The sequence below is a fragment of the Pinus tabuliformis genome, chromosome 6 (assembly GCF_031772625.1).
Source record: "Pinus tabuliformis cultivar Carrire ecotype Pingquan chromosome 6, CPIR1, whole genome shotgun sequence".
NCBI lineage: Eukaryota > Viridiplantae > Streptophyta > Pinopsida > Pinales > Pinaceae > Pinus > Pinus tabuliformis.
The window spans coordinates 549,587,805-549,611,270 of record NC_142292.1 but is presented as its reverse complement, the minus strand read 5'-3'; the positions used below and the strand labels follow the sequence as shown (position 1 = coordinate 549,611,270).

Below are 23,466 nucleotides of genomic sequence, written 5' to 3'. Positions count from 1 at the left end.
TCACTAATGAAAGGCTTTGTAACAATGATATTGAAATTCTAATAAACTTCTTTAGTTGTGAGAATATGAATCATATGCCTACTATAGTACTTATTTCTCTTATCTTCTACTATCTTATTAATTGCATGTAGAAAAAGTTTAAATTGGTTTATTATTTATACTAATAAAAATGAGTAATTTACATAAATGAATTATTAACTTGCTCCTCCATTCTAATAATTTAGAATCAAGCAGCAACTATTCTCATTAATATTCAAGACACAAAACAAGAATATCTTAACAATTATGGAGAAAAAAAAATGCAAAAATAAAAACACATTAGACATGGTCTCAAAACTATGTATCCACATTATCATTCCAAAATCACTACACCTTGATTGATTTAAATTATTTCCACGAGAAAAAACTAATTCTAAAAAAATAATAACAATCTATCATAACTTTACTACACTTCATAATTCTTAAATGCTCGCTTTCTTTCCCTACAAACATATCTTTAAAATAAACATCCATTTGCAAAAGAAACAATTTATACAATACCTCTAATAATTCAAACTCCTAGATGTCATAACAAAACTTACTATATTTACAACCAATTATAAAAACCAAACAAAATATCTAACATATAAATTACTTCAAAAAAATATTTAAATAAATTAGATAACACATGTAGATATCCAAAAAGCTTATATATTATCAATTTCCCCAAATTCACAAAACTTATTTAAATATAACTTTTAAAATTATAATTATAATTATTTATATATATATATATATATATATATATAACTTTAATTAATTAATTTAAATTTGGCAATGGGTTAAGGATATTTCAGCATTAAATTCACTTCACATTTTTGAGGAAAAAAATTCCATCAAGTAATTTTTTTTAATATTCTTGTTAAAAAAGGGAAGATGGCACTCCTCTTTTGTACCACTTTAATTTTTTTCATTACTTATTTTCAATCCAATCATTAAATTTTCATGTTTCATTATTTCTCTTGTAGTATCTTAAATTTATAAAATGAAATTGTTATTTTAGTATAAATATTTTGAGTTATATTTTCTATATTACAAGTTAAAAGAGAAATATAAATAAAAATAAAAATGACATACAAAGAATTAGTTTCTGAATGAAAACTTGTACATATATAATTTTTCATATTCAAAGATTAAATTATTTTCAAAAGTCCACATTATGGCTAGCCTATTTTTATGGTTATTTTTACTTATAGTTTAAAAATATGCTTAGTATAAAAAACTCCTTAACAAGAGCTTGTATCTACATAACATCGATGAAATTCAGATTATGAGAGATATGGCAAAGGAAGTCCATTCTTCAATTGATGCATCTTAGTGCTAAGTGGTTATTTTATGCCTGCTAAATCTGCCCCGTGAGATATTCTAACTTTTTTTTGTTGATGCTCCATGTTGGTCCCTGCTTTCTCCTTGACCAATTGGGCACCACTGCTAGATTTTCCTTTAGTTTTTGTCACCTTACTGTCTAATATTTCCAATTGGGAACAAATCTTTACCTGGAACATCTCCAATTTTCTCTGCAACAATACAAACTTGGTATTTGTTAACAAATGGAAGGCTTCCCTCTCCTTTTCTTCTGCACTTCCTATGTAATTTAACACTATCAATAGAATCTCAAGTGTCTATAGTAATTTAGTTAGGAGTTGGTTCAAATGAGCTTGCCCCTCCTTGCGAGCTGATGTCTCAATCTCTGCCATGCTGCAACTATGTTGTTTTGCGCTCCTAACCCTAGGGAATGAAAACCACCTCTACGCACGATTGGAGTAACTTTGTAATGGAAAGGGTGATCATAAAGGAACTGTTATGAACCATATATAATCTTGAATGCCCCTGTCCCTTTTTCCTGAAGCATTGAATTGGAATGTTGCCAAATCCATGTCAGAACTCGTTTCTTCTTATTGCTAAATTGGCCCTCATTTTGTATATGGTATTTATGTCCATATTTTATGACTTGCAATTTTTACTTATGGTTCAAGGAAGAGGGGTATTTAATGTTCGATGATCTACTTCTAGGATCCCTTACACCATGGTGGTACCCTTGTTCACTAGGGAGTCTACTTTTTCATTCGAATCTATATAAACATGATAAAACATAATTTGGTCAAATCTCAATATTTGTTGTGTAATTCTTTGAAGAATAGGGGGGAGAGCTTGATTTTACAATCCTTTAGCATTCCGCACATGAGAATCACATTCACAAAGTCTCCAACCACTAAAATTTTGGAAATTTTCTTTTCAGTTACTATTTCCACGCCTTGCCACAGCATTAGGAATTTAACTTGATTATTAGATCTTGTACCCAGGTCGTACTACCACCCTTGATAAATAAAAATAAATATTAAAGTAGAAATATTGTTATAACATTAATGATATTTTTTGGAATTGAGCAAAACATTAATGATATTCTAACTTTTTTTTGTTAATGTTCCACATTGGTCCTTGCTTTCTCCTTGACAAATTGGGCACCAATGCTATATTTTCGTTTAATTTTTGTCACCTTACTATCCAATATTTCCAATTGGGAACACATATTTACTTGGAACATCACCAATTTGCTCTGCAACAATATAAACTTGGTATTCATTAACAAATGTAAGGTTTCCCTTTTCATTTCTTCTGCACTTCCTCTGTAATTTAACGATGTCAACAAACTCTCAATTGTCTCCAGTAATTTAGTTAGGAGTTGGTTCAGATGAGCTTGCTCCTCCTTGCGAGCTGATGTCCTGATCTCTGCCATGCTGCAACTATGTTGTTTCACGCTCCTGACCCTATGGAATGACAACCACCTCTACGCGCGATTGGAGTAAGTTTGTAATGGAAAGCGTGGTTATAGAGGAACTGCTATGAACCATATATAACCTTGAATACTCCTGTCCCTTCCCCCTAAAGAATTGAATTGGAATGTTGCCAAATCCATCTCAGAATCTTGACTAATTATTTGGATTAACGCTTGGAGAATACATAGGGGATGATACATTAACTCCAGACTATGCTAGATTGAATGTTATATCAAAGCCGAGGCACTAATCGCTTGTGTGAGCACTTTTGTTCCTCAACGAATTAAAATATAAAGCCACTTATGCCCACATGTAATTTCCAATCGACACCAGTTGTTAAATTGGAAAAGAGAGGGTTTCATTTAAATTGATCTGTGTGGCTAGCACTTAAATGTTGGCCACCCTTCCCACCCTACTATCACCATCATGCCAATCTTAATCTGTTTGTTGAGGAGGAATGTAACTCATTTCTTCTTATTGCTAACTTGGCCCTCATTTCGTATATGGTATTTATGTCCATATTTTATGACCTGCAATTTTTGCTTATGGTTCAAGGAAGAGGGGTATTCAATGTTCGATGATCTACTTCTAGGATCCCTTGCTCCATGGTGGTACCTCTGTTCACTAGGGAGCCTACTTTTTCATTCAAATTTCTATAAACATGATAAAAATTAATTTGTTCAAATCTCAATAATTGTTGTGTAATTCTTTGAAAAATAGAGGGGAGAGCTTGATTTTGCAATCCTTTAGTTTTGTGGCCATGAAAATCACAATCAAAGAATCTCCAAACACCAAAATTTTAGAAATTTTCTTTTCAATTACTATTTCCAGGCCCTACCACAATACTGAAAAATTTAACTTGATTATTCGATGTTATACCAAACCCTTCTATCACCCTTAATAAATAAAAATAAATATTAAAATAGAAATATTGTTATAACATTAGTAATATTTTTTTAGAATTAAGAAAAATATTATTAATTAATAATATATATCATAAATATAGATATTTTAAAATAATAATAATAATTATATATTTATATTTGTATAAATTTTAAATTAATTAAAATTATAGTTAACTAAATTTATATTAAATAATTTTAAAAATTATTATAAATAATTTATTTTTTTAAATATTTAAAAATTCAAATGAACATAAATCTACGCTTATGTTTAATTATAGTAAATATGATATAACTAAAATCTAAATTAAAACCATAAAAATAAAATTCAAATCAATCTTACTCTTTAACGATCATTATATTTCATATATTATATATTCGATGAAGTTTGAAGATAACTAAACAAAGTTAGCTGCATAATTGATGTTTAAATTACCTTGCCACACCTTGGACCAGCAATCCCCTGTCGTATGTCGATGAAAGAAACAACGAGTGTTTAACCATAATTAATTATTAACCGGTAATTAATAATGTTTAATATTATATTTATAACGTTTAATATTGTCATGACGAATATAAATATAATTATTTAGGTTGGAGGATGTGGTTTAAAGATTAAGTAGGGCGCCATTAAAAGTACACGGTAAAATCTTGAATTATCGCAATTTGATCCATTCTACCATCATCTTCATCAAACTGAAGTCGTAGGAAATTCAAGTGAAAGACAGTTATTCAGAGAACACGCGGGGTGTTCAACACAAATAATTGACAATTGAATTTGTCACCTGACTTAAGGCTGAAAATTTTGACTTCACAGCCATCAGGTTTGCTGGATATAAAATAAGTTACTCTCCTTTCAAGATGGTTGGAACTCTCGGTGATGAAGCCCATGACAAACAAACCTAGTTGATTTCATGGAAGAAATATTAAATTTATTAAATTTATTGTTGAAGATGCAAGTCAGATAGTTCACAGCTTTGAAGGGATTGAAGTTTTTTGCTCAACCAGTGCTCTCAGATGTTTTCTGAGAATTTTTCCAGACTCAGTTCGCGGAATGGAAACCACAAACGCCACTCTTCTTATCTTCTTGTATGGAGCCACCTGATTCCATCACACCCACATTGATACAAATGCCATATTACTTGCAGAAGATAGAGAGGTTCCTAAGTAAACCAAAAACCACATAAAACTCTAGAAACAAACAATTGAAACAATCAATAAATCACCTGTCTTCCAATAAATTCAATCACATCCTCTTCTGTTAGATTGCTTTGAGGCTTCCTAGCTATAAATGCCATAGGAACTTCACCTGCTTCTTCATCTGGATATCTGCCAACACATTCCCCAACCACTGTCAATGTACACAAAATATAGGCTGGTATAAGAACAATATAGAGCGATGCAAAATAATGATTTATATTCTCCTTTTAGTCAATTGATTCACATTTTTGCTAATAGCTGAATCAGAATCCCCTCTCCAGACAAAATAATATTCTGCCTGAGCTTCTCTTATTCAATTCACTTGCCCAAAAAATGAAATGGAGAGCTGGGAAATCTCACGGTATTACTGCAGAGTCTTCAATCTGTGGATTGCACAGCAGAAGCTCTTCCAATTCAGCTGGTGCTATCTGAAATGGTTTTCCATGCCATAATAAATAGCATCAAATGAATGTAATTGAAAAATTTATCAAGTGGGTATAATGAATTACTGTTGGTATTAAACGAGAATTAACTAGACATACCTGGAGTCCCTTGTATTTGATGAGCTCTTTTAGTCTGTCTACAATATATACATGCCCTTCTTCATTGATACGACAAATATCTCCAGAGTGCAGCCAACCTTCTGAATCTATAGCCGATGATGTAGCTTCTTTGTTCTTGTAGTATTCTGTAGAGATTCAGAAGCTGATCAGATCAAATTTTGACAGTTTAGAAATGAAACTCTGGTGGAAAAATGGTGATGGCTAGCATGAAATTATCCTTCTACTCTATCCAGAACAAATGAAGGCGCTACTTTCCTAGGAGATCCCTAAAGGATCTAATGTAGGCTTTACAAACGAAAATAGGTAAGTTATATGTCAATTCATAGCTTAGTAGTGGATTTAATTTTACAGATGGAGTTAAAAACAGTCTCTGCATAATTGTAACTGTTTTCTGCTCATAAAAATCTTGAAGGATGCTAATAAAATTCATATAATCTCATAGATATTTTACATTATATCCTAATGTGTTTTTACCTTTCATGACCATAGGGCCTCGGAAGCATAATTCGCCTCTTCTGTTGGGAGGCAAGGGCTTCCCCGTTACAATATCAACTACCTTAGCCTCCACAATAGGGACTAGTATGCCTACTGAACCGTAATGCTTGATGTCGTTTCCTTCGCTCTTTATGACTGAACCACTCATCTCAGTCATTCCATACATCTGCAGAAATGATGAGTAGAACAATCAGGTAAAAACCAGTTGTAAATTGAAAGGGAACTTTTCAACAACAGAAATGCTCACTAGATTCAGGTAAACTGGAAGATAAATTCTACTAGGGTGATTCATCCATCAAGCCTTTGTATTTATAAGTATACACAGCATTGCAAATATCAACATGAACGTATGCTCATCTCAGGTCTAAAGAGGAGGATGCATATGAAATCTTCAGACGTTCCTCCAAGCTAGAGCAAAGCATTGGAGAAGAAAGTAGGCTGGTAGAATGGAAGTAGATTCAAGATTTGATGAAGCTCAGAGTGAAAACCCATAATTCAAGGAGATAAACCTTTTTAATCTTTCAAGGTTGAAATTCAGAGAAACAGAGAGACGTTTGCCCACCCTCCAAAACCCAATCACCAATGAATATCACAAGCTATCCAGATCCTACTCTGCAACAGCAAGTGGGGAAGAAGAAATCATCCCTTCCCAAACCCAAAACCTATGAATATCACAATCTATGCATATCCTACTCTGCAACAGCAAGTTGGAAAACAAGAAATCAGCTCTTGCTAAACCCAACAAACCATCAATATCACAATCTATTCAGATCTTACTCTGCAACAGCAAGTGAAGGGAAGAATCAACCTCTCCTAAACCCAACAACCCATGAATATCACAATGTAAGCAGATCCTACTCTGCAACAGTAAGGAATCAACTGGACCCTTTTTTACACGGCCACAATAGTTCAAGCTCACATCTTATTCATGTCTATTGTATAATTGTCAAAACCCAACAACCCATTAATATCACAATCTATGCAGATCGTACTCTGCAGCAGCTAGTGGGGGAGAAAAGATCAACCTCTCCTAAACCCAACAACCCATGGATATGGCAATTTAAGCGGATCCTACTCTGCAACAGCAAGTGGGAGAGAAAAGATTAGTTGGACTTTTTTTCAAAGCCTCAATAGTTCAAGCTCACAACTTACTCATTTCAATAATGGTCAACTACAGAGTTTCTTTAAATCAGCGTAGATTTTGATAGAAGGTCAAATTCATTATACATAAGCTATAAACAATGATCTGCTCAGTTTCTTAGGATCCGTAATGCTTTTTTTAGACAGCATCTATCGCCTCGACCTTAGGACTAGATTGAAATCCCTGGCCATTGTATTTCTAAGTCGTCTATGAGTTGCCTCAAGGGGGCTCACTTATCGAGTATTGAAGCATTGATAGGCGTACATTAGAGCCAAGTTGAGAAGAGCATGCACTCATCCAAACGATATGGATTGAATAGACTCACACTTCGGGGACTGAAGGAGGTAGAGCTCAAGAATCAGCTCAGATCCAATTATGTAGCTCAGGTCCAATTATATGGGGAAATGGTCATGTAATTAGGATATTTTTTCTTTAAATTTAAGAATCAACCAAGTTCAAGGTAAAGTATCTGTGAATACAGATTTTTTATTAAAAGATTCTATAAAATGTATGATATAATTTAAGTTTGATCACTTATAAGGCTTATCAAAATGTTAGATTGGATATCTTTAAGGAGTATGGAATAAAGGGCATTTGAACTATTTTTTATTTTTCTAAATCATTTTTCAAAATTTATCAAAGAATTAATGGAAATCATACTTGTTTAATGATCCATTTTAGATTTTTATTTTTGGAGTTTTGGCCTTCTCTATATCAACTCAACCTTCAAAATTCTAAAAGAATATTTTAAAGAGATAGAGTGAAATTCTATTTATGTTATTGAAATAAATTCAATCTATAAAATTGTAATTAGACTAAGAAACGAGGTACACATGTTATTAATAAAGGCATTGACAAAAACCCTTATAATCAAAATGTTTATTATCAAACATAAATTTAAACTAAATTCAATCAAATTTTTTAACACCGATAAAATTACAAAATTACACCATAATTCAAGTGGAAATTTGCTTTTAAAAATTCTTTTTTATTCTAAACCAGTCTATATACTTAAAAAAGTCCCTGTACTATAAAAATCTATTAAGTTTGAAACAACATAATCATATAAAAAATTTCCCCTTTCTTGCATCAGAATCAAATAACTAATTATCTTTTAAAATATCTAAAACAATTTAAAACAAAACAAACTCTTCAAAATAAAATTCCCATAACATTTAACTTCACAACAAATAATCATAAAATCACATTAAACTTCAAATAAATAATGATAATAAATCCCGGCTAATATTTAGAATGGAATATATAAAAAAAATCTAATTTAATTTAAATCTATATCCAATATAGAATATGATCACTACAAATCTGAATTCCTCCCTCCCTATCAAGAACAATGCCAAACCGCTCCACCAATTTGATAAATATGGGCTTTTGACGGTTTTAAAACAATAGGCCAGATCAGGGTACGATGTAGAAAGCGACACCAACTTTGTGAATCTTGGTTTTTTACAAAAGTGTCAAACCGAAGCATACCAGTACTGGTTAAAACTATAAACAATAGGAAAGATGGCAGACCGTGACTGACCTGTGAAATTCCAATTCGAGGGAAACGGCTCCTGAAGGCTTCCATTTGTTCTCTGCCCATGGACGCCCCACCTACTATAACCTCCTTGAGAGAACTCAGATCGTATTTTTGGTCAACGTCGGGCAACTTGGAGAGCCGAATGACAATAGCAGGAACAGCAGGCAGGTGCGTTACTCTGTATCTCTGAATGGCCATCAGCATTCCCTCCATTGTAAATTTGGGCAAAATGACAACAGTTGCCCCTATTGCCATGAGCCCACAGACAAAAGTATTGAAGCCATACATATCTGTTGGGTATTTTTAATGGAGAAATACCAAAACCAACAGAATAAAATTCACCACAGAGACAATACTCTGTTTCCTCTGTCCAGGATCTTTTGACAAGAACCTCTTAAAATCAAAATGACTCAGAAGACACCATTACACAGTCACAACACATTCCACTGTTGGGTATTTTTAATGGAGAAATACCAAAACCAACAGAATAAAATTCACCACAGAGACAATACTCTGTTTCCTCTGTCCAGGATCTTTTGACAAGAACCTCTTAAAATCAAAATGACTCAGAAGACACCATTACACAGTCACAACACATTTCTATTAATTTAAAACAAGCATTCTGTTACATATTTCTTCCTCTGTGCAAAGAGGGAATCAAAAAATAAAACTCTGCTTCTCTCACAGATTTACCACTGCTGTGGATTTTACAAAAACAGCTCTCTGTTCTTCAATGGCTGAAATCAAAACATTACAATTCCATTTCTATAACGCACTGCTGTGCAATTACAAAATAAAAAAAAACACGCACACTCGTGCGTAGCCACTCCACTCACTACATAAAAAAAAACTTAACCCACAACTACAGCACACGGGCTATGTTCTTTTAACATATAACAACGTATATAAAAAAAACATATAAAAAAAATCGTATGGCATATGGGACAATGCCCATAACCAAAATTAACTATATGCCCATAACGTATTAAAGGCATGGGACGTATGCCCATCACTACATTAAAAGCCGCCACCAAAACTACGTAGAGCATTAAAGATCACAACGTTTCCTCCACGGCGGTCAACGAAGAGAATGACAAAAAAAATTGATTTGACGAGGGCGGGGTCGGCTGACGTCACTTCGGTGCCACGTGTCGCCACCCCATTCGTCACGCCCGGTCATTAACCTCCGTGCAGCTTCGCGCCCATCCGAGCCCGCAGAACCGATCCGACGGAATTCGCACGCCAAGGTCCGACAAACGAAATGACCTTTAGCGTCCGGGGGAAAGTGGTTTTGGGGCGTTCGTACATGGGACGCGTGGCGGAGTGTGAAGGTGTTCGGAGCCTCCTCTTCGGATACCGCCTTCTGCGAATGGTGGTGCGGGGAGACCGGGCTGGTTTTCGAAAACCTCCACCGCGCTGTTCAAATTAACATTTTAACACTCCCCTTTAATTTTAACAGCCGCACGTTCAGTCATTCCCAAACACTTTCTCAAAAATTCGAAACTCTTCTGAACCAGTGGCTTTGTCAAGATGTCTGCTACCTGTTCCTGGGTCCTGCAATGTTCTAGGACAATTTCTCCATTGCTCACCAATTCTCTGATGTAGTGAAACCTTGTGTCAATGTGTTTCGTTCTCTTATGAAACACTGAATTCTTTGACAAAGCAATAGCTGAGCTATTGTCACAAAAGACCACTGTCGCTTTTGCCTGCTCTTGGCCTAAGCTTCTCAACATCCTTCTCATCCATACTGCCTGACATGCTGCTGCTGTCGCTGCCACATACTCTGCCTCTGCTGTAGATAATGCTACAATGGACTGCTTCTTAGAAGCCCATGAAATGGCTCCTGAACCCATGTTAAAAACATAACCGGAAGTGCTCTTCCGATCATCTACACTTCCAGCCCAATCACTATCTGTGTACCCGACCAAATCTGAATGTTCTGAGGCATGATATAAAATTCCAAACATTTTAGTTCCTTTCACATACCTCAAAATTCTCTTTGCTGCCTGCCAATGTGCCTCCTTTGGCCTCTCCATGAACCTGGAAATCAAACTAACAGCATACATAATATCAGGCCTAGTTGCTGTTAAATACATAAGGCTGCCCACAATGCTTTTGTACAGGCTAGGATCAAAATCCTTGCTGCTGTCCTCTCTGCTGAGTTTTAATCCCATCACTGTGGGAGTGATGGCTGCCTTGCATTCTTGCATCTTAAATCTGCCCAAAACTTGATTTACATATCTTGCTTGAGATATAAAAATTCCTTTTTCATTTTGATCTACTTCTATGCCTAAGAAGTATCTCAAGAAACCCATGTCAGTCATTTCAAATTCATTCTTCATGACTGATTTAAAATTCTCAATAAGATAAATATCATTTCCAGTGAAAATAACATCATCTACATACAAGACAACAATTAAAATTTTACCATCCTTTTCCTTGATGTAGACTGTGGGTTCTCCTTCACATTTGTCAAATTCATTCTCCAATAGATATGAATCTATCCTGCTGTACCATGCTCTTGGCGCTTGCTTCAGCCCATAAAGAGCTTTCTTCAATTTGCACACTTTGTGCTCTTCTCCTTTCTTCTCATATCCGAGAGGCTGTTCCACATAGACCTCTTCCATTAACACTCCATTTAGGAATGCTGATTTCACATCCATTTGGTAGACTTTCCATTTGTTTTGAGCTGCTATGGACAGCACTGCTCTCACGGTTTCCATTCTTGCAACCGGGGCGAAAGTCTCCTCATAATCTCTCCCATACTGCTGCTTGTAGCCTTTGACAACCAGCCTTGCTTTATGCCTTTCAATCTTGCCTTCAGCATTGCTCTTGGTCTTGTAGACCCATTTCACACCAATGACTTCTTTGCCTTTTGGTAGCTCAACCAAATCCCATGTTTTGTTCCTCTCTATGGCATTCATCTCCTCATCCATAGCTTCTATCCATTTTCTATCTTTAATTGCTTCTTCAAAATGGATAGGATCATCAACATGACAAAACAAGGCAAATAAGGAATTCATTCCTTCTTCATAAATTTCACTTAGATTTCTAAACTTCTTACCTCGTTCACTTGGTGTGCAAGTGCTTGAAGATGCACTTGAATTTCCTCCTTGTGGCGTGCTTGGAGAAGCACTCTCATTTATCCTCAATGGTGTACCTTGCTGTCCTTGTGTTGGTGCTGCTGTTTGGGGATTCATTTCAGCCACCTCCTCTTCATCCTCATCATGAGACAAACAGTTTTTAACATTCACTGTTTTCTCTATGCTTCCATCCCAAGCTTCCTCTTCAATGAATTGAACATCCCTGCTGACAAAGAACTTCTTGGTAGATGGAATGTACAGCCTGTAGGCTTTGGATTCATCACTGTATCCAATGAAGATGCATTTCTCCCCTTTGTTGTCCAACTTCCTCCTTAGTTTATCTGGAATGTGTGCATAGGCCACACACCCAAAAACTCTCATGTGGGTGACTCCTTGCTTTCTCCCACTCCATGCCTCTTCTGGCACTTTGTTCATGACTGCTTTTGTAGGACACCTGTTCAAAATATAAACTGCACAATGTACAGCTTCAGCCCAATACTCATTTGGCAAATGCTTTGCCTTCAACATGCTCCTTGCCATCTCCATGATGGTTCTGTTCTTCCTTTCAGCAACTCCATTTTGCTGTGGGGTGTACCGAGTTGTGAATTGTTTATGTATTCCATTTTCTCTACAAAACTTTAGGAATTCATTTGAGATATACTCACCTCCTCTATCAGTTCTCAATACTTTTATGTGCAGCCCGCTTTGGTTCTCCACAAGTGCTTTGAAGTTTTGGAATTTCTCAAAGACTTCACTTTTGTTCTTGAGGAAATATATCCAAGTCTTTCTTGTAAAATCATCAATGAATGTCAAGAAATATAGGCTGCCAGCTAATGATGGAGCTTGCATTGGTCCACACAAATCTGAGTGGATAATCTCTAATGGTGCCTTTGCCCTTATGCTTTTCCCTGATGGAAAACTTTCTCTATGTTGTTTTCCCAATATGCAGCCTTCACAAAGGCTGTCCGGCTTCTCTATCAATGGTAATCCCTTTACCATTCCTTTTCTGCTCAATAAGTTTAGACCTCCAAAATTTAGATGCCCGAATCTCAAGTGCCATAACCAGTTCTCATCCTTTGGCACGCTTTGGTAGGCCTCTTGGGTGACTGCTGCCATTTCCTTCTTGTTCTTCAAGTCTGCTCTTATTCTAAGAGGGAACATTCTGTTCCTTGTCATCTTCACTTCAGCAATGCATCTTTTGCTGGGTGGTATGTCCATGATGGTGCACACATCATTTACAAAGTAAACATTGTAACCCTTTTGAATAAGCTGTCCAACACTCAATAGGTTACATCTCATTCCGGGGACATAGTAGACATCTGCTATGGTTTTCTTTTCTCCTTGTTTTGTGAATATTTTTACCTCCCCTTTTCCCATAACAGACACTTTACTATCAGTTCCTAGTGTGACCTCTGATTTCAAATTCTGATTTAAGGCTGAAAAGAGGGCTATATTCCCTGTCATATGGTTGCTGCAACCTGAGTCTAAAAACCATATGTCCTCACTATGTGTTTCAGCCATGTTACAAGCTAACAGGACATTTTCTTGACTGCTGTTTTCTCTTGTAACATTTGCATTTTGTCTGCTGTTCATATCATGCTGTTTCTTTCTACAATCACTAGCATAATGTCCATACTTTTTGCAATAATAGCATTGAACATTAGATTTATCATACCTTTGTCCTTGAGCCTGATACTGATCTCTTTGTTGGCTGCTGCCTTGACCTTGGTTCTGATTTGGATTGCTGCCTCTTCCTTGTGCATTTGCTGTGCTGTTCCTTCCACCTCTGTTCTGGCTTCTGCCTCTTCCTCTCTTGTTTCCTCTGCCTTGACCTCTTCCTCTTCCAAAGGACATCTGGGTCTTGAAGGCTTGCTCTAGGGATGAGTTTTCATTCCTACTCAACCTCTGCTCATGAGTTATCAGTGATGCATGTAGCTCATCAACTGAATATTTTGAGAGATCCTTTGTCTCTTCAATGGTGGTGACTATGGCATCAAACCTTGAGGGTAAGACCCTCAATATTTTCTCCACTATTCTTCTATCTTCAATTGTTTCTCCATGAGTTCTCATTTGTGTGATTACACCAATCACATGAGTGAAGAATGATTCAATGTTGTCTGACTCCTTCATCTTCAAGTTTTCAAAATCCTTTCTCAGCATTTGCAATTTTGCTGTCTTCACTCTCTCCATGCCTTGATAGGCTGTCTTGAGGGTTTGCCATGCATTGTGTGATGTTGTAGCTGCTGCTATCCTTGGGAATATACTCTGGTCCACTGCTTGATACAACAAGACAATGGCCTTTGCATCCTTCTTCCTATTGAGCTTCAGCTGATCCTTCTCTCCCTGAGTTAGTGCATTGAACTCATTTTCATCTGCTGGTTCCTCAAACCCATATTCTACTAGTTCCCATATATCTTGAGCGATGAACAAAGCTCTCATGGTTATAGACCAGTAGTCATAGTTCTTCCCATTAAAGTGTGGGAGCTGGGTGTTGAACATACCCATGCTTGTGCTTGCCATTCCTTGCATCTTGAACTATGGTTTTAAATCCTTGACTGTGATTTTTTTAAAAACTGACTGTCTTCAACAATAACAAGAGAAATGTTTTTGGGGAATACCTGAATCCTTCGCTGTCTGAGTCTACTAACTGCCTGAGAGGTTTTGCTGCAGCAACAACCTTCTCCCTTCAGCTTCTTTGTCTCCTACAAAGAGCCTAAACCATGCTCTGATACCACTGTTGGGTATTTTTAATGGAGAAATACCAAAACCAACAGAATAAAATTCACCACAGAGACAATACTCTGTTTCCTCTGTCCAGGATCTTTTGACAAGAACCTCTTAAAATCAAAATGACTCAGAAGACACCATTACACAGTCACAACACATTCCACTGTTGGGTATTTTTAATGGAGAAATACCAAAACCAACAGAATAAAATTCACCACAGAGACAATACTCTGTTTCCTCTGTCCAGGATCTTTTGACAAGAACCTCTTAAAATCAAAATGACTCAGAAGACACCATTACACAGTCACAACACATTTCTATTAATTTAAAACAAGCATTCTGTTACATATTTCTTCCTCTGTGCAAAGAGGGAATCAAAAAAAATAAAACTCTGCTTCTCTCACAGATTTACCACTGCTGTGGATTTTACAAAAACAGCTCTCTGTTCTTCAATGGCTGAAAACAAAACATTACAATTCCATTTCTATAACGCACTGCTGTGCAATTACAAAATAAAAAAACACGCACACTCGTGCGTAGCCACTCCACTCACTACAAAAAAAAAACTTAACACACAACTACAGCACACGGGCTATGTTCTTTTAACATATAACAACGTATATAAAAAAACATATAAAAAAAAATCGTATGGCATATGGGACAATGCCCATAACCAAAATTAACTATATGCCCATAACGTATTAAAGGCATGGGACGTATGCCCATCACTACATTAAAAGCCGCCACCAAAACTACGTAGAGCATTAAAGATCACAACGTTTCCTCCACGGCGGTCAACGAAGAGAATGACAAAAAAAATTGATTTGACGAGGGCGGGGTCGGCTGACGTCACTTCGGTGCCACGTGTCGCCACCCCATTCGTCACGCCCGGTCATTAACCTCCGTGCAGCTTCGCGCCCATCCGAGCCCGCAGAACCGATCCGACGGAATTCGCACGCCAAGGTCCGACAAACGAAATGACCTTTAGCGTCCGGGGAAAGTGGTTTTGGGGCGTTCGTACATGGGACGCGTGGCGGAGTGTGAAGGTGTTCGGAGCCTCCTCTTCGGATACCGCCTTCTGCGAATGGTGGTGCGGGGAGACCGGGCTGGTTTTCGAAAACCTCCACCGCGCTGTTCAAATTAACATTTTAACATATGAAACAACGGAATGAAACACAGATACACGTCCTTGCATGACCCCATAAGAGTGCACAGGATGGAGGTCATGGCAATAAGGTTTCTGTGCGTCGATACCACCCCTTTGCTCCGGCCTGTGGTGCCCGATGAATAAAGCACCACTGCTGTAGAATCCTGACAGATTTTCATTGGAGGTTTGTTAGCTGGATCTGAGTCTAATAGACGAGACAGAGACGAGATCACAGGGGGATCATATTTACCGGATTGTTCATGGGTTCCAATCATAACAATTCTCACATTCAAATTGTTGAACTTGTGGAGGAGATGGGGAGTAGTGAACACAAGAACGGGCATTGAATCCTCGATCTGTTTCTGTAGCTCTGAGGAAGTGTACAGCGGATTTGCAGTGCTCAGGACTGCGCCGATTGACATTATCCCCATTGAGAGTGCAGGGAATTGCAGGAAATTAGGCGATACGATCAATACAATGTCTCCGTGTTGGACGCCCAATTGATGCAATCCGGCTGCAATCGCCATTGCCGAGCGCCTGAGATGTGCATATGTGATATGAATTCCAGTAATGGCGTCCACAAGTGCTGTTTGGTTTCCCGGCTGGTGTCTCGACAAGACAAATGTGGGAACGTCCAGCAGATCATCTTGGTGAGGGATCTCTGCGGGCTTTCGCTTGCTGTAGAAGACGCCATTTGTGTTGCAGTAGCCACTCTGTGGATCGATCTCCATGCTTTTCTAATTTTAAGATTCAGTTGATTCCGCTTCAAGCAAAATGTGAACAAATCGATTGAAAAGCACCCACGGATTGATCACATGAACACAAACCACCTATATTTGAATGATATCTCAACCAGCTTGCTCCGCAAGCTCCAACTTTATATTTCACTTTAATTTTAAAAAATTATATTTTAAGATTATTTAGTTGGATTTTATTTTTTATATAAATTAATTTAATATTTTATAATAAGTTTAGTTTTATTATTTTAATTTAAAATTATATAAGTATATATTATAATTTTAAATATTAATTTTGGATTTTCAAAATTATAAATGCAATTATTATATTTAAATATTTTAATAATTTTGAAAATATAAATTATATTTATATATAAAAAATACGACACGTAACCACGTGTAATATGATTATTTTAATCATGATACAATTTCAGGTTAGAAAAGAAAAAAAAGAGATTAACAAAACAATTTAAATCAACAATATCACACCCCAATCTCAACAAAAATGATATCACCAAATTCCAAAACTATTCCAGGTAAGGCCATTAAATGGTAAGGCGTTGCGAAATCTTGTTAAACCATGTTTTGACTGACAGTCGTACATTTTTGTTGAATAGTGGAAAAGGTGACAATCTGACAGACGTACGGATGTTTGGATGTCCAACGTGACATTCGTACGAATGTTTTGGAGGGTTTTATTGGTCCATTCGGTGGGCATGACAATCCAACCAGGTGACGGAATCTTGAGTCTTTCCTTAAATGGAGATATTTATTTAGAAATGGATGTTTGTGGAAATTCCTCACAAAGGTTAAGTCTTTTTTTAAATTTTGCTTGAAAACAATAATTTAGAAATTGAGGTCATCTATAAACATCCAGGGAAACATTTCTCTACCTATCTTTTTAAAACTCAGGAGACAAAAGGGGAAATGTTTCCTCTACTAAAGAGATACATTTCTTCAAAATTGGGGTTTGTGGACATCCCCTAAAAAAGGTTGAGTCTTTCTTTAAATTTTGCTTGAAAACAATAATATAGAGATTGAGGCCCTCCTATACTATCTAATTATTGATAATGTTAAGTTCTTAGAGTAAAAGTGCTATTCTCTTTTATTTTTCATTTTCATATTTTTACTTAATTTTTTAACATTACTATCAATCGACTCAAGATGTTTGAGAGTGGTTTTAATTTTATTGGATTTTATATGGACAAAGTATAATTTTAGATTTTCAACATTTCAAGAGTTGGGGATTGCAACATTTCCATTGGATTCTATCATGTATGAGGGTTGTGACTAGTATTTAATCAAGAGCACCAAGCCCTCTATATACCTCGATGTGAGTGGCATTGATGTGAGTGACATTGATTGGCATTGATGTCAGTGGCATTGGTTATTTTGTTCAAATATAGATTGCAGTCATGTTATTATGGTTATATGCACCTTTGCTATACATATGAGAAACATTGCATATTTGTGTACAATTGTATGGATTCATATTGCACATGAATATTTATGTTTTTTTTTCAAAATTTTAATATTTATGTATTTTTGGGTTGATTGTTTTTGTGGTTCGTTTTTTTTTTGCAATTCTTAGTGGTTGACCAGTGGATCATTGGTCCAACTTTGACAACATTGATTCATTGTTCATTTTTAGTTTTAACTTTCAGTTTTAAATCTTTGACTCTTTAACTTTTTATTATTTTTAAATTTGAGTAATTTCAATTTATTATTCCAATCTTCAAACTTTATTTTGTTTAATGCTAATCATATTCTAAAATAATGAATAATAAATTTAAGTCAATGTATACAAAATTTTACCATTTCCATTTCATCGAAACATTTATGATGTATGAATCAATGTGTTTTGTTATTGAATTTAAATTTAAATCATGATTACATACCTCTATGTCTCTTCATGCTTAAATTTCCCTAAAATTTAAGGATGCTCTCACACATCCCTGTGTGTCTCTCCATTCCCACTTTTTTAATTAACAATTCTCTTAAAATAATCTATTTATACATTCAAAATTAGAATTTAAATAATGAAACATCACAAAATGTGCATATAACCAACATAATAGGGACAGAAATATACCAAAAAATATACCAAATCATATACCAAAACATATATCAAGCATATACTAACACCATATCTAAGCATATATAAAAACATCATATAGCATATATCAAACCATCATAAAGCATATATCAACCACCATAAAGCATATACTAAACCAACATAAGAAAATACTAAACCAACATAAGAAAATACTAAACCACCATGAAGCATATACCAAGCCATCGTAAGAAAATACTAAACTGCCATAAGCAATCACCAAACCACCATAAGCAATCACCAAACCACCATATCAAAGTTGCTTTGCCTCAACCAACAAATGAGGAAGGATATGTTATCACTAGGCTAGAAAGAATTGGGCTACTTCAACCTTTAACATAGTGTAACTATTTCAAACCACTTAAATTGGAAGTTATCCCTTCCAATCTGAGAGAGCTCTCTCAAATATTATCAAATCTTCTTGAAATAATTGAAACAATGAGATGACTAACTCTGATTTATTTTTGTGTTTTTTTAGGTGAAGAAAAACATAATTACTACTACCATTGGGCATGGAGTCAAACTACAGAGATATCAAACAACAAAGTTTAATGGAAGTTGAGGCATCTATAGCTTTTAAACTGATACAAATGAACACCTACAGTCATACATAGTATATGAAGGAAATTGGAACAACTTAATGATATTTCCAAGTAATTAAGATACTATGAGAAACTGGAAACAATCCTGACAAAACCATAAAAGCCATGAAATGAATCTCAGGTACATAAACAGAGTAGTTGCAAATTTATATTAAAGGATCAAATATTACAAAAGGTCAGTTCTTCATGTTCTTCATCAACCCTTCTCAAATTCAAAAATCTACCTATTTATAGAGAAAGATCTCTTTACATATCTTGCCACTTGGGCCAAATTTGATTCATCAATCTAGAGACCTAGTCCTACTTTTCTTCTAACTAATAGAGTCCTTTTAGGGATTTTCTGTTTTACAATAGTTGGACTCAACTAGGACTCTACTAGCTTTAAAATCATAACTACTTCTTGTTGATGTAGATAACCGAAGCCAACTGCATGCTAGCTTTGTTGAAGTGCCATTAAATCTTTAAACTGCTGATAGACATCAATTTAATTTCCTTTTTGTTGATTGTCTCAATTAGATAGTTGATTTCTAGATGTGGCTATTTGCTGACTTGACATACTGAAAAATAGGAACTTATCATGATGGCATGGACACCCTTCATCATCTGGAATCCACCTGGAGCTTGGATGTTTGATATAAAAAATCTTCAAAAAGACAGAAAAACTGAGTTTTTTCATGATTTCGTAGCAAAACAATGTTTTTAGAACTTTCATAGCGACTTTGAAAAACACACTTAGGCTACACTTTCTTCCATCTGCTAGTTCTGAGGTCTTTGTTGATGTTCATGAGCTAAACATAAGCCTTCAGAACTTCCTTTGTTGAACTCTAGACCATTCTTAACCCTTATGGAATGCTACAACAATTTCGTAGCAAAAACTCGGCTTCACTATGGGCAGTTGCTACGAAAGTTGCAAAATTTTGATTTTTTCAAGTCTCCATGATTTTAATGCCTCCTTATGACTTCTAACACCATGTTGACTATACATATAGCTGAGTTAACTGAAATAAGTATAGTAAAGACAAAAATTGGAGAGTTTTCCATATCATGGAGTACCATCTACTTCAGCAACAATCTTGAGGTTTTTCTTCTTGAGTTCAACCTAGATCATCTCAATCTGAGTTTCTAGTGTTGTAACTTGTCCTTGTAGGCTTTTTCTATCTTCTTGCAACCAACTATTTCTCCTATACATGTGTTCCAACATTCTGTGTAGAGGTAGAGTTATTTAGATCATCTTCTTAGACTTGTCTACAATTTCATCATAAAAGTCTATTTGCTTCAACACTTCATCTTGGTATGCATCAAACTCCAGCTTGGTCTTGATTACTTCTTTTCTAGCCTCTTTTCTTGAACGATCTCCTTGCCCTTTATTTTCTTTGATGATTTCTTGGATGCCTCTTTTTTTCTCAATGGTGCTTCAGGTACCTTCTCCACTTGCTGCATTGATCTTGTGGTAGGTTTCCTTGGTTTTAAAATGAAACCCTTCTCTTCTTGAGTAAAATCCAATTTCTTTGCTCTCTCGCTTTTCTTCTTTGCTCCAGTTGGGATCACTTCTAAAGGTTGTTCATCTGGGCTTTCTTCAATGTTTATGGCTTCTAGGATATTAGCCAACCTTCCCTTCTTTGCACTATGTTCCTATTCTTTCTTCTATCTTTTGGTCATTCTCCTCTTAGCACTTGTAGAAGCCTCAATTATAGGTTGTTTCTCTGCCACTAACTGTTGTTCTACTCTAGGTGTTGCATATTTGGATTTTGGAGTTTTTCTAGAGGGGGTAGCAGCATCTAGTTCATATCCACTTAGGAATACAAATGTAATCCAGTCGCTATTCAATTTATTCAGCTCTTTAACTACTAACAATATTATAAGACCATGATGGAAAACATAGGTACTACTTGCCTCTGGTTTAGCTTGTACCTTATCATCCATCTTCCCTAAACTTCTGAAAAGGTAAAAAGGAATGTCTAAGGGTTGTCTACCTGTGAAGTGAAGCAGCAACATGAAGTGATATTGATAGACCATATGAAACCTTCCCTCACATGTAAAATACTTCTGAATAACCATCAACATCTTGGAATAATGTTCTTTGAGATAGGTTCTAGGAATTCCCACTGTTATATCAATCCCTTGATGTTCATCCTTCAAGAATTCATCACAATTATGTAGCTAGAACTTCTGAACTTTGAACCATGTTTCCCCTGATCTTGGAATTTCAATAGCATGAGCAATGGTATCTGGAGATACATTCAAGCTCAAAATGCCCACCTTCGTGCCAACTCCTGTGAAATTGAGAGCGAAATCCTTGGTGATCTGCGCATGAAAACCATGAAAATTTTGACAGAATCGAAGGCACCCCACACTGACAAATGACTGTATGAAAGCGGGGTCTTCCTCAAGAAGCTTCATGTATGTGGGTTCATAACGTATCACAACCCTTCTTTTGTAGTGTTTCCTGGTGGCCATGCTTACTAACACGTTGAGAACTGCTTGTAAGCTGCTTCCTTTTCACTTGCAACCAAGATTAGAACACCTAGACCTCACCTAGACCACGACTGAACCTGTATTGACAGCTCAAACCCTAATCTACGACAACATTTGTGCATGTTTTGATGAGAGTAGATGGTAAAAAGGGAAAGGGAGAGGTAAAAGTGATTTAAAAGGGACTGGAGGACATGGGGATCAAAAGGCATAACAACTTAGTACCTTCGGCATGACGAACAATGATTTTCAACAAAACCGTTACACAGCCACAAACTTTCGTAGCGAGACAAGTGTCAGAGAAGACCATTTTTCTACGGAAGTGTCTGGAACTTTTGTAGCAAATTCTGAGTTTGCGTAACTGTGTTTTCTATGAAAGTCTGTAAAAGTGTCAGACTTCAAAAATATGAAATGATGACTTTGAAAATGGGAGGAGTGGTGACCCTTTTTGTTATGATGACCTTTTTAAACATTGAATGGACCCTCTAACAGGTATAACATGAACCTAAACAAACAAAACCTATCTATAATGACCAAATCAAACTAAAAAAGTTTATTTAGGGTTATCATAGATAACATGATACATGGCCCACATATGATCCGTCATCTCCCATGTAACTTCATCAGGTCCAAAGTGCTTCCATTGCACTTTAACTTGCTTGATTGCTCGATTCTGAAGCATTAGCACCATTTTTCTGCAATATACACTGAGGCTCCAGTTGGAATTGTCCATCTGGTTCAACTTGCAATACAGACCAGTCAATTACATGATCAACATCCTTAACATGCTTCTTAAGCAAAGATACATGGAAAACATCATGGACTTTCACTGTCGGAGGCAGTGCAAGTCGATAGGCTACTGGCCCAATCTGCTCAATAATACCGAAGGGTCCAAAAACCGATGGTGTCATCTTGGCACATGAGCCAACCCGTAAGGAGCTCTTCTTCAATTTGATGCTCAAGTACACCTATTCCCCAACTTGGAACTCCTTGAACAACCTTTTCTTGTCTGCATAACTCTTTTACCTATCCTGTGCTGCCTTGAGATTCTTCTTGATCACCTGCATCTCCTGTTCCATGTATGCCAACATATTTGGTCCAATCAATACTCTGCTAACCGGATCACTCCAACTAATGGGAGTGTTACAACTCCGCCCATACAATGCCTCAAAAGGAATCATCCTCAGTAACTCTTGATAACCATTGTTGTATGAAAACTCAACCAAAGGGATATATTCTTCCCATTTGCACCGCCGATGCATCACATACATCCTCAACATGTCCTCTAATATCTTGTTGACTCTCTCCATCTGTCCATCTGTTCGCGGGTGATAAGTTGTTTTGAAGGCCAACTTTAGGCCTAAACCTGCAAATAACTCCTTCCAAAACTTGGAAGTGAACTTCAAATCCCTGTGTGACACAATCTTCTTTGGAACACCATGTAGTCTAACCACGTCTCAGCTGAATAGTTATGCCACATCACTAGCTGAGAGTGTAGACTTTACCGGAACAAAATGTGAAACCTTTGTTAACCTGTCCACAATGACCATGATGGAATCATGTTGCTTCACTGTCTTCAGAAACTCTGTGATGATATCCATGGAAATGACCTCCCATTTCCACTCGGGAATAGCGATCAGTTGGAGTAGTGCACCTAGATGTTTGCACTCTACCTTCACTCACTAAAAATCGACACATATAGCCACAAACTCTGCTACATCCTTCTTCAGGTTCAACCAATAGTAATACCTTTTCACTGCTGTGAGTGTCTTCTGATAACCTAGGTGACCCAAATATGGTTTCACATGAAACTCCCTCAAGATCACTTTCTTGAGCTCACTTTTATCCAATACATACATCCTGTCTCCGAACGTGACCAATCCATCTGTCGTAAGATAATAATCCAGGCCATGAGCACATGCACCAGT

The 23,466-nt window shown here is 36.3% G+C and overlaps 1 protein-coding gene across 1 annotated transcript; it reads right to left on the bottom strand.

Annotated features, from left to right (window-relative positions):
- Nucleotides 1-4,443: 4,443 nt before the first annotated feature.
- Nucleotides 4,444-16,345, bottom strand: LOC149259695 (beta-phenylalanine coenzyme A ligase-like). Its single transcript, XM_089454931.1, has 9 exons — nt 15,681-16,345; nt 15,489-15,598; nt 9,795-10,073; nt 8,661-8,947; nt 5,956-6,142; nt 5,461-5,606; nt 5,279-5,346; nt 4,945-5,047; nt 4,444-4,819 (listed from the first exon to the last, which is right to left on the bottom strand). The coding sequence occupies exons 1-9, from the start codon at nt 16,343-16,345 to the stop codon at nt 4,688-4,690; spliced, it is 1,977 nt and encodes a 658-aa protein (XP_089311057.1). The 3' UTR covers nt 4,444-4,687.
- Nucleotides 16,346-23,466: the final 7,121 nt, after the last annotated feature.

Excerpts from the sequence above, each read along its gene's own strand:
- LOC149259695 (XM_089454931.1), bottom strand. The coding sequence starts at position 16,345 with ATGGAGATCGATCCACAGAGTGGCTACTGCAACACAAATGGCGTCTTC. Across the intron at positions 15,599-15,680 it reads ATTGCCATGACCTCCATCCT|CGCGGTGGAGGTTTTCGAAA; the intron begins GTGCACTCTTAT and ends TAATTTGAACAG. Across the intron at positions 5,048-5,278 it reads GAAGACTCTGCAGTAATACC|ATATCCAGATGAAGAAGCAG; the intron begins GTGAGATTTCCC and ends ATGTGTTGGCAG.